Source organism: Bombina bombina, chromosome 2 (genome assembly GCF_027579735.1).
Source record: "Bombina bombina isolate aBomBom1 chromosome 2, aBomBom1.pri, whole genome shotgun sequence".
Lineage (NCBI taxonomy): Eukaryota > Metazoa > Chordata > Amphibia > Anura > Bombinatoridae > Bombina > Bombina bombina.
The window spans coordinates 966,913,959-966,928,173 of record NC_069500.1 but is presented as its reverse complement, the minus strand read 5'-3'; the positions used below and the strand labels follow the sequence as shown (position 1 = coordinate 966,928,173).

General features: G+C 34.1%; 1 protein-coding gene across 1 annotated transcript in view; it reads left to right on the top strand.

The window, feature by feature from the left end:
* The window catches only part of LOC128647390 (all-trans-retinol dehydrogenase [NAD(+)] ADH4), a 119,189-nt gene extending 105,323 nt beyond the window's left edge, over window positions 1–13,866 (top strand). The window contains exons 10-11 of the mRNA XM_053700177.1: window positions 9,934–10,072; window positions 13,227–13,866. Of these exons, the coding sequence (XP_053556152.1) occupies window positions 9,934–10,072; window positions 13,227–13,251 (164 nt within the window). The 3' untranslated portion in view covers window positions 13,252–13,866. The remainder of the gene's footprint in view (window positions 1–9,933; window positions 10,073–13,226) is intronic.
* Window positions 13,867–14,215: the final 349 nt, after the last annotated feature.

The following is a 14,215-nucleotide window of genomic DNA, read 5'->3' as shown; positions in this document are numbered from 1 at the left end:
TTTGTAATACTTAAATCTTTTTTGCAAATATTTGTCAGTGTTATTAAAGGGCTTACCGGGTCTTCTGACACTTGCTGTGTCTGGCGGTATTTCAATCTTACCGGGAAGATTTTGTATGCCTCCTTTCTGCTTTCTAATCTTGTACAATACAAGAATCTCCTGGAAGTTTGTTTCTTTTGAGCCTGTATTTGCCTGTATGGCTCCGGTGGTTCAATACCCTCTATTATGTTTTATCTTTGGCTGTCAGTTCCGGCAGCAAGCTTTTCGATTGGGTATGAACTTGCGCTGCACGCTCCGGCGTGTAAACAGCTCCTCCGATGTTCAGTATACAAACGGCCGTTTGTTTTGATTACCTTCTTCTTCCCCCGTACACAATTTGTCTTTGAGATCTTGCAGGGGATGTGTGAGTTGCAATAGAATAACGTCTACGCGTTTCGCCGGTTGGCTTTATCAAGACGGATAGTTTGTGTTCTGAAACCCGGTATTTTAAAAAACCCTCCTCTCTTCCTGATTGGTTTGTGCTTTCTTCTTTTTGATTGGTGGTTTGTTCAAGGTGGATTTTTACCAAAGATTTAAGGTGGATTATTTGGTTACACATATCTTTAATGGTGGTATAGATAGCGATGTGTTATTAATATAAGGTGGATTTTTATATTCTGATGATATGTACACGGATATTTGTAATGCATTTATACAATTAACTAGTGTATTGATTAAAGATATCATTCTTATGAGTCTATATAATTCTAGATCGTATTTATCCCATTTACATAGTCTCCTTTCATATACTTAATATAATTCTTCACTTTATATGATATTGGGATGTGAAGTCTAATACATCCTATTAGATTTTAGATATTCAACTTTTTTAAAAAAGGATATTCTACCAGAATTTTTTATTTCTTTATTTGGTCATATTATTTTGGTTCATAAATTATTCTAATTTATCAATGAATTTTTCTATTTTTAAGATTATCAATTCAATTTCAGATTTTTGAAATAATAAGATCAAGAATAAATTATTCTTTGATAATTTACTTATGTAATTGATATAAGATTAATTTAATTGATCTGTTTAATAGTTATTATAATCTTGTTAAAATGTTATTTATTTTTTTATTGATTTTGTCGATTTTGATATTTATTAGGTGAGGAATGGGGAAAGATCCAATTCTGAGTTCAATCCTGATGGGTATAGGGTCTGCATGTTATAAATTAATTCTGCTTCTTTTCTTAATAGCTTTTCTTCGAAATTTCCCCCTCTCCATTCTGGCTTTAGTTTTTTGATACCCCAGAATTTGAAGTCTTTTAGATTATTTTTATGTGTTTCTCTAAAATGAGTGTATAGATGCGTTTCTAAATTTCCCTTATCTATACATGACAAGTGTTCCCGTATTCGTTCCCGTAAAGTCCTTGTGGTTTCCCCTATGTACTGTAACTGGCAAGTGCACTGTATAATATAAATGACCCCTTTGTCTTGACACCTGATGGTTTCTTTTATATGGTGTACTGACCTATTTGTATTGGATATAATTTTCTTGCATTTACTGCTGTATTTGCAGGATCTACAACCAAAGCAAGGAAAGAAACCTGATAATCTGTTTCCTGTTAGATCCTTTTGTGTTATATGTGTTTTTTGTTTCTGTTTAAACTCACTGGGGGCAAGTATCTGTTTCAGATTTTTAGCTTTCCTATATATGATTGTTGGATTATCTTTCATTTTTTCGCCTATTAAGGGATCTGTTTGAACCAGATGCCAGTGTTTCTTGACAATTTCTTGTAAAATGTGGTGATCACTATTGTAATCTGTAATTAGTGCAACATTTATTTTATCTTCTTTTTCTTCTTTATAGTTTTTCTTGTTGGGGTCTTTATTTTTATATATAAGTAAATGTTTTCTTTCTTTTTGATCTACTTGTTCCTTAGCTTTCTTTATTATTTGAGAGTCATATCCTCTATCATAAAAATTTTTCTCTAGTATTTCTATTTGTACTAGATAGTCAGAAGTTCTCGAACAATTTCGTTTAATCCTAAGGCATTGTCCTTTAGGAATATTCTCCTTCCATTTATTTAGATGGCAACTGTTGAAATGTATTAAGTTGTTGGCATCTACTTTTTTGAAGTGTGTTTTAGTGACTATTTCTTTCTCTATAATTTCTATGTCCAAATCAAGGAATGTGATTTTTTCTTTACTGATTTGATATGTGAAATTAATTCCCAATTCATTTTGGTTCATATCTGCGATAAATTTTTCTAGTTCTATAGATGTTCCCTTCCATACAAGAATGATATCGTCGATATATCTTTTATAGAGCACGAGATTCGCGCCGAGCACATGCGTGGATATGAACTCTTCTTCCCATTTTCCTAAGAAGAGATTCGCATAGCTCGGCGCGAATCTCGTGCCCATCGCAGTACCTGTTGTCTGGAGATAAAATTTTCCATTAAAGGAAAAATAATTTTGATTTAAAATAAAGTCAATACCTAGAATTATAAAGTCTTTCTGTTTTTGGTTGAGTGTATTGTCTCTCGTCATATACATTTCTGCAGCTTTCATGCCCAAATTGTGTTTAATGCTCGTGTATAACGAGGATACATCACATGTACTGATGATGTAATCGTCTTCCCACTTTAATTTATTTAGATTTTGTAATATATCAGTTGTGTCTTTGAGGTATGAAGGTAGGGTTTGTACGTATTTTTGCAAAAAGTTGTCAATATATTGTGATAGATTTGCAGTCAAAGACCCTATTCCGGAAATTATGGGTCTACCGGGTGGATTAATAGGGTCCTTATGTAGTTTTGGTAGGTAATAGAATACTGGTATTTTGGGATACTTTGGACAAAGGAAATCAAACTCTTTTTTATGAATTATACCTTTAATTGAGGCTTCATTTAATATGTTTGTTAACTTAGAGAGAAATTTTTTAGTTGGATCTAATTTTATTTCTTTATATGTTTCTATATCTCCTAAAAGTCTGTTGGCTTCATTGATATAACTTTTTGTATCCAAAAGGACTATGCCTCCTCCCTTGTCCGCTGCTTTAATTGTCAGTTCTTTATTGTTCTGTAGATTTTTAATTATTTCATTTTCTTTTTTAGATAGATTTCTTGGTTTAAATTTATTATCTTTTACATTTGCAATATCTTTTTGTACCAATTTTTCAAATAATTCCAGATTTCTACCTTTCTCGGTACTTGGATAGAATTTAGATTTTAATTTTAAATCTGTGTGTTGGATCTCTGGAGTAGCTGCAATTACATTTCTTGTTATTCTGTTAGATGTTATTTGTCTCTCTATCGGATTTTTTACAAAGAATCTTTTTAGAGTTAATTTTCGCACATATTGACTTATGTGTATGTGTGTGTTGAACTTGTTCATTTTTGTTGTTGGGGCAAAACTTAGACCTAGTTCTAACACTTTTTCTTCTTCTTTAGTTAATACTTTACTACTTAGATTGAAGATACCTGATGATGATTTTATTTTGTTTTCTTTACATTTTTTGGCTGTTCTCCCTCCTCTTGTTCCTCTCTGTTTCTTTTTCTTAATGGTGGTGCTTTTAGTGCTAACTTGTTTTGTGGTGTTTCTGGTGTTACTGGATCCAATTCTAAAAAATGTTCCTCATTTCTTGGGGAATCTGGATTAGTATTTAATTTTTCAAATCTATTACTTGTTTTTATTTTCCAATTGTGATTTAAATTTTCTTTTGGTGTTCTATCAAAATTGTGATTTCTAAAATTTCCATTGTGATTATCTTTTTGTGTATTTTCTCTATAGTGATAATTATCTTGCCTGTGAGAACTATTGTAGTCATTTCTATGATAATTATAGTGTCTTTCACCTCTTTCTGTGTATTCCCTTTTATATGTTTCTCTTTCATTAGGTCTATATTTATCTCTGTGATGATTATAATTTCTAAGTTGTGTATTGTATCTTCTATCATAGTTGTAATGATTTCTATATTCTCTTGGTTGATAATAGTTCCAATCATTGTAATTGGTTCTCCTTTCTCTATGTCTGCCCTGTCTTTCATTTTGCCCATTTTCATATCTATGATTATTATGATTATAGTTACCTCTATCTTCATAATATCCTTGTATATGGTTTTGTTTTTGTTTACCATATATTTGTTGTTTGTTAGGGTTAGAAGTAATATGTTGTGAACCTAAGTCAGTGCTTTGTCCTGGTATAGTTTCATCTACTTCTGTATCCATCTCGTTTGTTATCTCTTGATAATCCTCTTCATCTCTTCTATATTTTCTCCATTTAGTCTCCAGTATGTCTTTATTCAGTTTATTTAGATTAGAAATAATTTATTTCTGTTTAAATTTAAACTCACTATTTTCCTTCATTTCTACTAGTTCATTTTTAATTAATGTGATACTCTCACCTAGTTGTTTTAGTGACTCTTCTCTAGATCTTTTTAAGATATCCAATAATGTCTGTGTAGTTTCATTTAATGCTATATCCCATTCCATTTGGAATTCTTTTTTTAGATCAAATGTACATTTTTTCTTAACTCTAAGGCCTCTAGGGGCCCATTTATTTGCTATATATTTATTTAGAAAGTGTAATTCTATTTTCTGTTTTAGTTCACTTGTCATGTTTTTCTCTAGTTTGGCCATTTTTGTGTTTATATCTATAGGTTCTGCCTCAATTATACTTGATTCATTTTCCATAATTTCTTTTAGTATTTCTTCTCTCCATGTAAATATATCTTTCTCCATTACTAGGCAGCTATTACTTAAGCTCATAAATAATGAGCTAGGGAAGAAACAACTTGAGTATATGGGTTAATTTAAGATAAGCGCCAAGTTGTTATCCTTATGCTCCCTCACAGGCAATCTTCCCTATGATTACCAAATCACTAAACAGATACCTTTAAATTTATATAGTTTGGGAGCGCTTGAAAAGCTTAAAGGAAGATATGGAGATTGATATTTTATATATATGTAATTTATTTATAACATAGATTAGAAAACAAGTATGTTAAAAAACCTTTACGAACATTATAAAAACAGATTTCTATTACTAAAACAGATTTGTATTATTAAAACATATATTGAGATTTATGGCACGTGATTTGTGTAAGATAATGACTATAAAAACAATCTGTTCAGATATGGGACGTCTCCCTCTATGTCAAAATTATTATATCTAGCCTATCTTATATCTTATACTTTATAACACAATATATCTTATACTTTATATCATTTATTTGTATTAATCAATTATTTCTTAAATACCACCTTCATCCACCTTATATAAACGTTTTTTTTTAAAAAAAAAAAAATAATACTTTCATGGTTTTTAAATGAATAAAATGTTCATCATAAAAACTTTGATTTTTAAAAGTTCATTTCTTCTCAATATTGATACAAAGTTGCGGAGTTCCAGCTAAAAGTTCATATATACTATGTAATCCGATACACTTTTGTTCTTTTGTTCTCAGAAGAAAATGCAGGAATGTTATTTATAAATTTGTAATACTTAAATCTTTTTTGCAAATATTTGTCAGTGTTATTAAAGGGCTTACCGGGTCTTCTGACACTTGCTGTGTCTGGCGGTATTTCAATCTTACCGGGAAGATTTTGTATGCCTCAAGCAAGCAACCAGCCAACAATCTATGAAAAGACAGAGGCAGAAAAGAATTGCTACAAATATTCTGGGACTGTTGGACCAACACACGCTACAGGATACATGGCAGGCACTGCATGGGGGACTAGGAGACACTACATATTACTCAACGCCACACAATAGCTATTCAAAAATAGATTATGTGTTTACTAGTCAGATATTACTACCAACAATACATTCCTTAGATATACACCCGTGTGTTTGGTCAGATCACTCCCTGACAGTTCTTAATTTAGGAGATCTAACAGACCTTAAGAGAACTAGGACATGGACATATGACACATCCAGTACCAAACATCCACTTGTTAAGAATAGGATCTTACATAATCTGAAAGAATATTGACAAATCAACGTAGACACCACTGAGAACCCTGTTGTGCCCTGGGCAGCGTATAAAGCGGTGATCAGAGGTATCCTAATTAAAGAAAAGACGATATATAGAAAAAAGAATGACAACCTCATTAAACAAATAAACACCGAAATTGCCTCATTAGAAAGACTACACAAATCTAACAACTCTAAAGCTACATTGACCAGGCTTGTTGACAAGAAGCAAACTCTACAATCTTTATTGAATGAGCATTCTATAAAAGCTGCACATAGATTGAAGACAAACTATTTCATTTTTGCCAATAAGCCTGATAAATACCTAGCAAAAAAACTCAGAGATAATTACCAATCCCTCTCTATCCCATGTATACGGACACCCACAGGTCAGACTACCACTGATCCACAAGACATTGTCGACACGTTTGCCAAGTTCTACAAGAAATTATATGACGGCACGAAAGTGCAACATACCCCTGAGACAAAAGAAGCTTTTAACTCTTTTATGCACAAGGCAGACTTGGCAACAATAACTGACGAAGACAGAGCCACTTTGAATGCTGAGATCACAAGAGTGGAAGTGATAGCAGCTATAAAAGACCTTGGACCTGGGAAGGCCCCAGGACCCGACGGGTTCCCGGGGGAGTACTACAAAGCATTCAGGGAAGCCCTGGTGCCACACTTAGTTATGTTCGCAAATCATGTTATGAAAGGGGGACCAATACCAGAGGAACTTCTTAGAGCCAAGATAGTGGTAATACCAAAACAGGGGAAAGATCCTAATTTATGTAGTAGTTATAGACCCATCTCCCTTATTAACCAAGATATTAAGTTAGTGACAAAATTTTTATCCAATCGACTAAAACATATCTTGCCCAGTATTATTCATCCCGACCAGGTGGGATTCATTAAAGATAGGGAAGCCCCAGATAATATCCGTAGGATGGTATCGGTAATAGACTTATTGCGAGACAGAAGAATGCCTTCTCTGATCCTATCATTGGATGCGGAGAAGGCATTCGATAGAGTCGATTGGGGATACATGTTGGATCTTCTGACAAGAATGGGATTTGAAGGCAACTTCTTAAAAGCTATAAAAGGTTATATTCAACACCTACAGCATTTGTCCGAGCGATAGGACACCAATCAGAGAATTTCCCTATACTCAATGGAACCAGACAGGGCTGCCCACTCCCCCCCCTGATTTTTGCGATATGTATTGAACCACTGGCAGCATATATACGCAATTCTCCTGATATATTCAGTTTAGAGGTAGCAAAACTGCACCATAAAATCACCCTATTCGCGGATGACGTGTTGCTAACTATTTCGAGGCCTCTACACTCACTACCTTATGTATACCAAGCCATACACTTGTTCTCTCAGATATCAGGGTACAAAATTAATATAGATAAATGTGAGGCACTACCTCTCTCTATCCCAAAACACACTATCAAACTGATTGAGACAAATTTTGACTTTAAATGGGCTCCAGACGGGTTAAAATACCTGGGCATAAGGTTAATGTCACACTCTTCGAGGCTATATGAAGCAAACTATACCCCTATGCTTAAATTACTTAGATCTGATCTGGGTAAATGGAAGAAAATGGGTTTCTCATGGTATGGGAGACTTTCGGCGATAAAAATGATGATTCTACCCAGAATTGTATTATTATTAGCGGTTATTTGTAGAGCACCAACAGATTCCGCAGAGCTATTCTATATTTATTTAGAGTACTCCCAATCAGAATTAATGCTGCTGACATAACTGCTCTCCAGAGAGACATTCACAGTTTCCTAAGAGACAATAAACACCCAAGAATTCCTCACACTGTCCTAAATAGACACAGACAGCTAGGAGGGGTAGGGGTCCCCAATCTATTTGATTATTATAGAGCAGCGAGACTAGCTCAAGACTCTCTATTAAGCAGAAGGCAGGGAGATGTTCTATGGCCTCTTTTAGAGGCAGAGATGATGGGACAGGAGACCCCGGATGGCATCCTCTGGTGTAAGGAGCTGATTGGAAGACACACTATATCAAAATAAAACCACTCTACTTTCTAGACAGCAGTGGCCATCCTCACAGGGTATGGAAGGAATTCTTCCTCTACACTCAAAGATATTACCTCTAAAATACATTGTCAATGACGAATTTAAATATCACATTAGAAAGTGGGAGAATAAAGGGTTATATAGGGTAGCGGACATATACTCCCAAGGCAAAGTATTGACTTTTTCTCAGCTTCAGCAGAAACTTGAACCTCTTCCACTACAATGGTTTTTATACCTTCAGGTAATCTCAGCTACACGCCTGTATACTGACAAATCCCCGACATATACTAGACAAACTGAACTTGAACACCTCTGTACTGCGGTAACTAGGCCCAAGAAAGCAATATCTAGAATGTACATCTCTATCCAGGAAACTAGAAGCGATTCCAAAACAGCGTTAATGGTAAAATGGGAAGCAGATATTGATAAAGAGTTAGAACTAAATAATTGGCAGGAGATGTTACATCACGCTTGTAAAGGCCTCATTAGTGCTGACTTGAGAGAAAATGCTTTAAAAACGTCTTTCAGATGGTACTTAACCCCGGCAAAGACAGCCCATATGGGGAAAGAGAGCTCTAACTTCTGCTACAGAGGATGTAGGGTGAAAGGATCATATCTCCATAAGTGGTGGGAATGTCCCAGGGTTCGTAGGATATGACAAAAATTGTCAACATTAATAGGAAAAGTGTTAGACGAGCAGATCAATCTTACCCCCGCTCAAGCTCTACTGCATGAGAACATCCCTAGATTGAACAAACACATTAACACATTTATTAGAATATTATGCACCACAACAAGAATAGTGATTGCTAAATATTGGAAGACAGAGGAACCGTCATGGTTAGAAGTCATAGCTAGAATCAAATTGGTATATTCAATGTATGAATCAGCCGCACAAGTACAGGATACAGTAGCTCAATTTCAAAAGATATGGTTTTATTGGATGCTAGAGGGGAATACCAGAACATCCCCTGAGGTAATTGAAGGAGATAGAGATAGTATCAGAGGGGAAGGAAGAGGTGAGAGATGAGAGCAAACCTAGATGTTAACTTTGTGAACAGAACAGGATGAGTAAACAATTTCTAGAAATATCAAAGATACAAGATATAACGCTAAAATCTTAAGATTTAATTTTGACCCGTGCATTATTTATTGTTTTTATGTTTGTTTATATAGTTTTAGTTTTATGGTATTGTTACTGAGGTTGGAAATTTTTGAAACTCACGCCTCCAGCATATTATGTGTTCCCCACGTAAATAATTTATGATAAGCTTAGCTAGAAAAATACCTGAGGGATCATATGATTATGCTTAAACTAAACACTCTTTCCTGAAGTTGTACAAAAGACTACATACAATGATTTGGACTAAACTTTATAAAAATAAGAATGGAGAGGCCTGTTTGATGACTTCTACAGTAGCTTTCTGCACTGACTTAGTCGTATCTCCAGTTAAAGAAGAGTTTTTCGAAACAAGAAGTGCTCCGGAAAGATATCTCTTCAGGAACTGTGATTATTATTACCCAAACTCTGATGTTTTCTTATGATTCAATGTCTGTATTTTCCTCTCTTTTGAGGTTACTGTTGGAAGAGTGTAATTAATAAACTAGGATACATCATTAAGCAGTTGGTCAGGTGCATGACCATTCCCTTTTGAACAATCTCAAAGTAGTCATTTGGCACAGATGGACCAAGCACAAGTGGGGAAAGAACACAAATAGGACTTACTGATTTATCTAAGATATGTTGTGTGCACAATAAGTATTTTTTGCAAAAAGATCTATATTGCAAAGATGCTTCTATACAAAGTTTAAATATACTTCTTTAAATATACGGTATTGATTGGAAAAAAAAAGAAATTACTGTATTTACCATATTGCATATAAATATAATTGATGATCATATCATGTTCATAGGCTGGAAGAGTGTGGATAATGTCCCAAAACTTGTGTCTGACTACTTATCAAAGAAATTTAATCTGGATGCACTAGTGACTCACACTTTGCCATTCGACAAAGTAAATGAGGCTTTTGACCTTATGCGTGAAGGGAAGAGGTAGGTGGATCTTAATTATATGTATGCATTCATTTAGACATAGTTATTTATTTAAAGTTACAGCAAATAAGTATTTTCCATTTCTGATACCTTAAAGGGACAATATACACCAATTTTCATATAACTGCATGTAATGAACACTATTATAAAAAGAATATGCACAGATACTGATATAAAAATCCAGTATATAACTGTTTAAACTGTTTAAAAACATACTTAGAAGCTTCCAATTTAGCACTGTTGATAAGGCTAGGCTGGGACACCCACTGAAATGGTCTGAAAAAGCAAGAAAAGCAGACACCTCCACCCCGCCCCCGCCCCCCCCTGCATATGAAAAGACCCATTACACAAACAAGAGAAAGCAGGAGTCTGTAGACATCAGTATAACTCTGTAACTTTGGGACTTGGTTAGGAGTCTGAAAATCAGCCCAAAGTTATTTAAAAATAAGCAAAACTATACATTTTAACGAATACACTCACAGATGGGCTATATAAATGGATCTTCTACAAAACATTTATGTAAAGAAAAATCTAGTGTACATTGTCCTTTTAAGCAGTATTCTCTACAGAAAATGTGGTCAGCTGGGTGGCATGATGAAGTGGCCAGGTTTTGGCAATGTGATTGTTTGCAATATTATAACATTTTCTGTTATTTATAAAGGTTACTTAAGCCATCCAAAGCACTAATGCATTGCATAATATAACATAAATTGATTCAATGATAACTTGTGCAAAAAACAAATAGTACTAGTAGATTACATTTTAGCCGCATTGTCAGTAAAATCAGCTGTGTGGTATGCCCATTAAATAGGTCACCGGGGGAAACATTGCCTTGAGTGAATCAAAATCAGTGTTTTACAAAAGTAAGTAACAGACAGCCAGATTACAAGTTTTGCGTTATGAGTGAAAAAGCATCGTTATGGCCCATAACGATGCCTTTTCCCTACCGCTGCTATTACAAGTCTTGTCAGAATAGCTGTACCATACACTTTTTTGGCCGTCATGCAACGTCAGTACAGCACTTTTAAAAAAGTCCTATTTCAATGGTACTTCCATAGCGCCGGTATTACGTATTTTGCGGGGAGGCCAAAAAGTGAGCGGTACAGCCTATACCGACAAGATCTGTACCGCCATCTAAAGTCAGTAGTTATGAGTTTTAGGTTACTAAGCTGTAACATAAAACTCATAACTAAAGTGTTACAAAGTACAATAGCACCCATAAACTACCTATTAACCCCTAAACCGAGGCCCTCTCGCATCGCAAACACTAAAATAAAATTATTAACCCCTAATCTGCCGCTTCGGGCATCGCCGTCACTTAAAAAATTAATTAACCCCTATTCTGCCGCTCCCTGACATTGTCGCCACTATAATAAAATTATTAACCCCTAAACCGCCGCCCTACCGCATCAAAAGCACTAATTAAATATAATAAACCCTTAATCTGCTGTCCGCCCACTCCGCCGCTATAATAAACCTATTAACCCCTCACCCTAACACCTCCTAACTTTAATATAATTAAAATAAATCTAAATAAAACCTACTATTATTACCTAAATAATTCCTCTTTAAAACTAAATACTTACCTGTAAAATAAACCCTAAGCTAGCTACAATATAACTAATAATTACATTGTAGCTATCTTAGGTTTTATTTTTATTTTACAGCTAAGTTTGTATTTATTTTAACTAGGTAGACTAGTTAGTAAATAGTTATTAACTATTTACTAGCTACCTAGTTAAAATAAATACAAATTTACCTGTAAAATAAAACCTAACCTGCTTCACACTAAAACCTAAAATTACAATAAAATTAAATAAATTAAATTAACAAAATACATTTATCTAAATTACAAAAAAATAAACACTAAATTACACAAAATAAAAAAAGAAATTATCAAAAATAAAAACAAATTAATCTTAATCTAATAATCATATCAAAATAAAAAAGCCCGCCAAAATAAAAAAAAAACCTAGCCTACACTAAACTGCCAATGGCCATTAAAAGAGCCTTTTGCAGGTCATAGCCCCAAAGAAATAAGGTATTTTACCTGTAAAAAAAATACAAACACCCTCCCAACAGTAAAACCCACCACCCATACAACCAAACCCCCCAAATAAAACCCTATCTAAATAAACCTAAGCTCCCCATTGCCATGAAAAGGGCATTTGGATGGGCATTGCCCTTAAAAGGGCATTTAGCTATTTTACATTGCCCAAAACCCTAAGCTAAAAATAAAACCCACCCAATAAACCCTTAAAAAAACCTAACACTAACCCCCGACGATCCACTTACAGTTTTTGAAGTGTGGAGCGGGTCTATCTTCAAGACATCCGGCACGGAGCATCCTCTTCTTCCGATGGCTGCTGAAAAATGAAGTTTCCCTTTAAATGATGTCATCCAAGATGGCGTCCCTTACATTCCGATTGGCTGATAGAATTATATCAGCCAATAGGAATTAAGGGGGAAAAATCCTATTGGCTGTTGCAATCAGCCAATAGGATTGAGCTGTCACCCTATTAGCTAATTGGATCAGCCAATAGGATTGAGCTTGCATTCTATTGGCTATTCCAATCAGCCAATAGAATGCAAGCTCAATTTGTTTGCAAATTACATAAGAATTTTCATAAAATGGGCTGAATATGGGCTTTCCATGGTCATACATTATATGAAATTGTCTCTCTAATACCAGTGTAATTCTGTTAGGATTTTTGCACTGTAGATCTCACAGTTTTGTCTCGCCAACTAAAAGGTGGGGAACTTTTTACAAAACACTCAAAATACTTATAACCCTAATAAACAAACACATGCAAACAAAAACATTGGCAATTGTAAGATGCTATATTTAGAAATAGCATAATGTGATTTATATTAGCTGCAGCATTTTATTTCTAAAGTGTCTTTTCAGTGGTGACCTCGCCACTCACAGATTTTTTTTACAATAATTCCTCTAGGAAAGCCCCTGAAATTGCGAGGTTTAGATCATCGGGCCCTATCTGTTCACAAATCCATAAATACATGTATGAAACATAATTACTATAATGAGTCTTAGTGTACTTAAAAACTTTAGAATTTACTGTAAAACAACTTGTATGTGTGTGACTCTACCTTAAAGAAACTATTTTTAATTGTTTTTATATTGTTTTTCTTATAGCATCCGAACAGTATTGACATTTTAAAAGTGAAGAGCTTGAAGCTACATATGGGTTGCCACCCATAGAAAGTAATAAAGCTTTCTGGAAAGAAGAATTGCACAGGGGGGAGCATCAGACACTGATAAGAACATTAAAAAAATACAAATACAAATTAGGATATTTTCAAGATAATTTACATTTGATTCTAATTTCACATACCTTTTTCTATTAGTGCAATAGTTACACTGCATATTATTTTCCATGCTTTATCTTAATCATATAATTATTATTCTGACTGTAATACCTCCATAAAAAGAAAAAAAAACACTAAACAAATAAAAGGACTATATCACATGATTAAGGAAATGTGCATTTTGAATAACCAAGTGTCTTAAGCGGTTTGTTCTATATTTGAATCGGAAGAACTTCAAGGGACATCATGTTTGGTATAGAAAGTGGATAAACTACAGTATCAAGCTCAGGAACAAACTGCCCACTATGAGATGCAGTTGTGCTAATAAATGCTCTGTTCTTTTAAAAGGCTTCTCAGTAAAACTGTGCATATATATATATGTATACTAATTGCATTGTGGAACTTTCACTAAAACAAACTTTGATCCTGAATTAATTGTATGAAAAATTAAACTGGATATAATCTTTTTTGGTGCAGTATTATTTAATTTACCTTTTTTTTCAAAACAAATATTTAATAAGAGGACCGCTGTCATCACTTTTTCTTTTATCTGTGAGCCTCTTTGAAATGTTTAATTTCATAGTTACAGTACATATAAACAAGCTTATCAAAAAATACACATAAAAGCAATGACATAATTTCAAATTCCTACATGCAAGTAGTTACCACCACCCTAACACTATTAGAGGGTTACCAATGGGGGAATACATTCGCCTAAGACGAAACTGCAGCACTAATGAGAAGTATAAAGAATCAGCTAGGGATTTGAAACAGAGACTGCTAGAACGAGGCTATTCAAGAAAGATACTAGCCAAG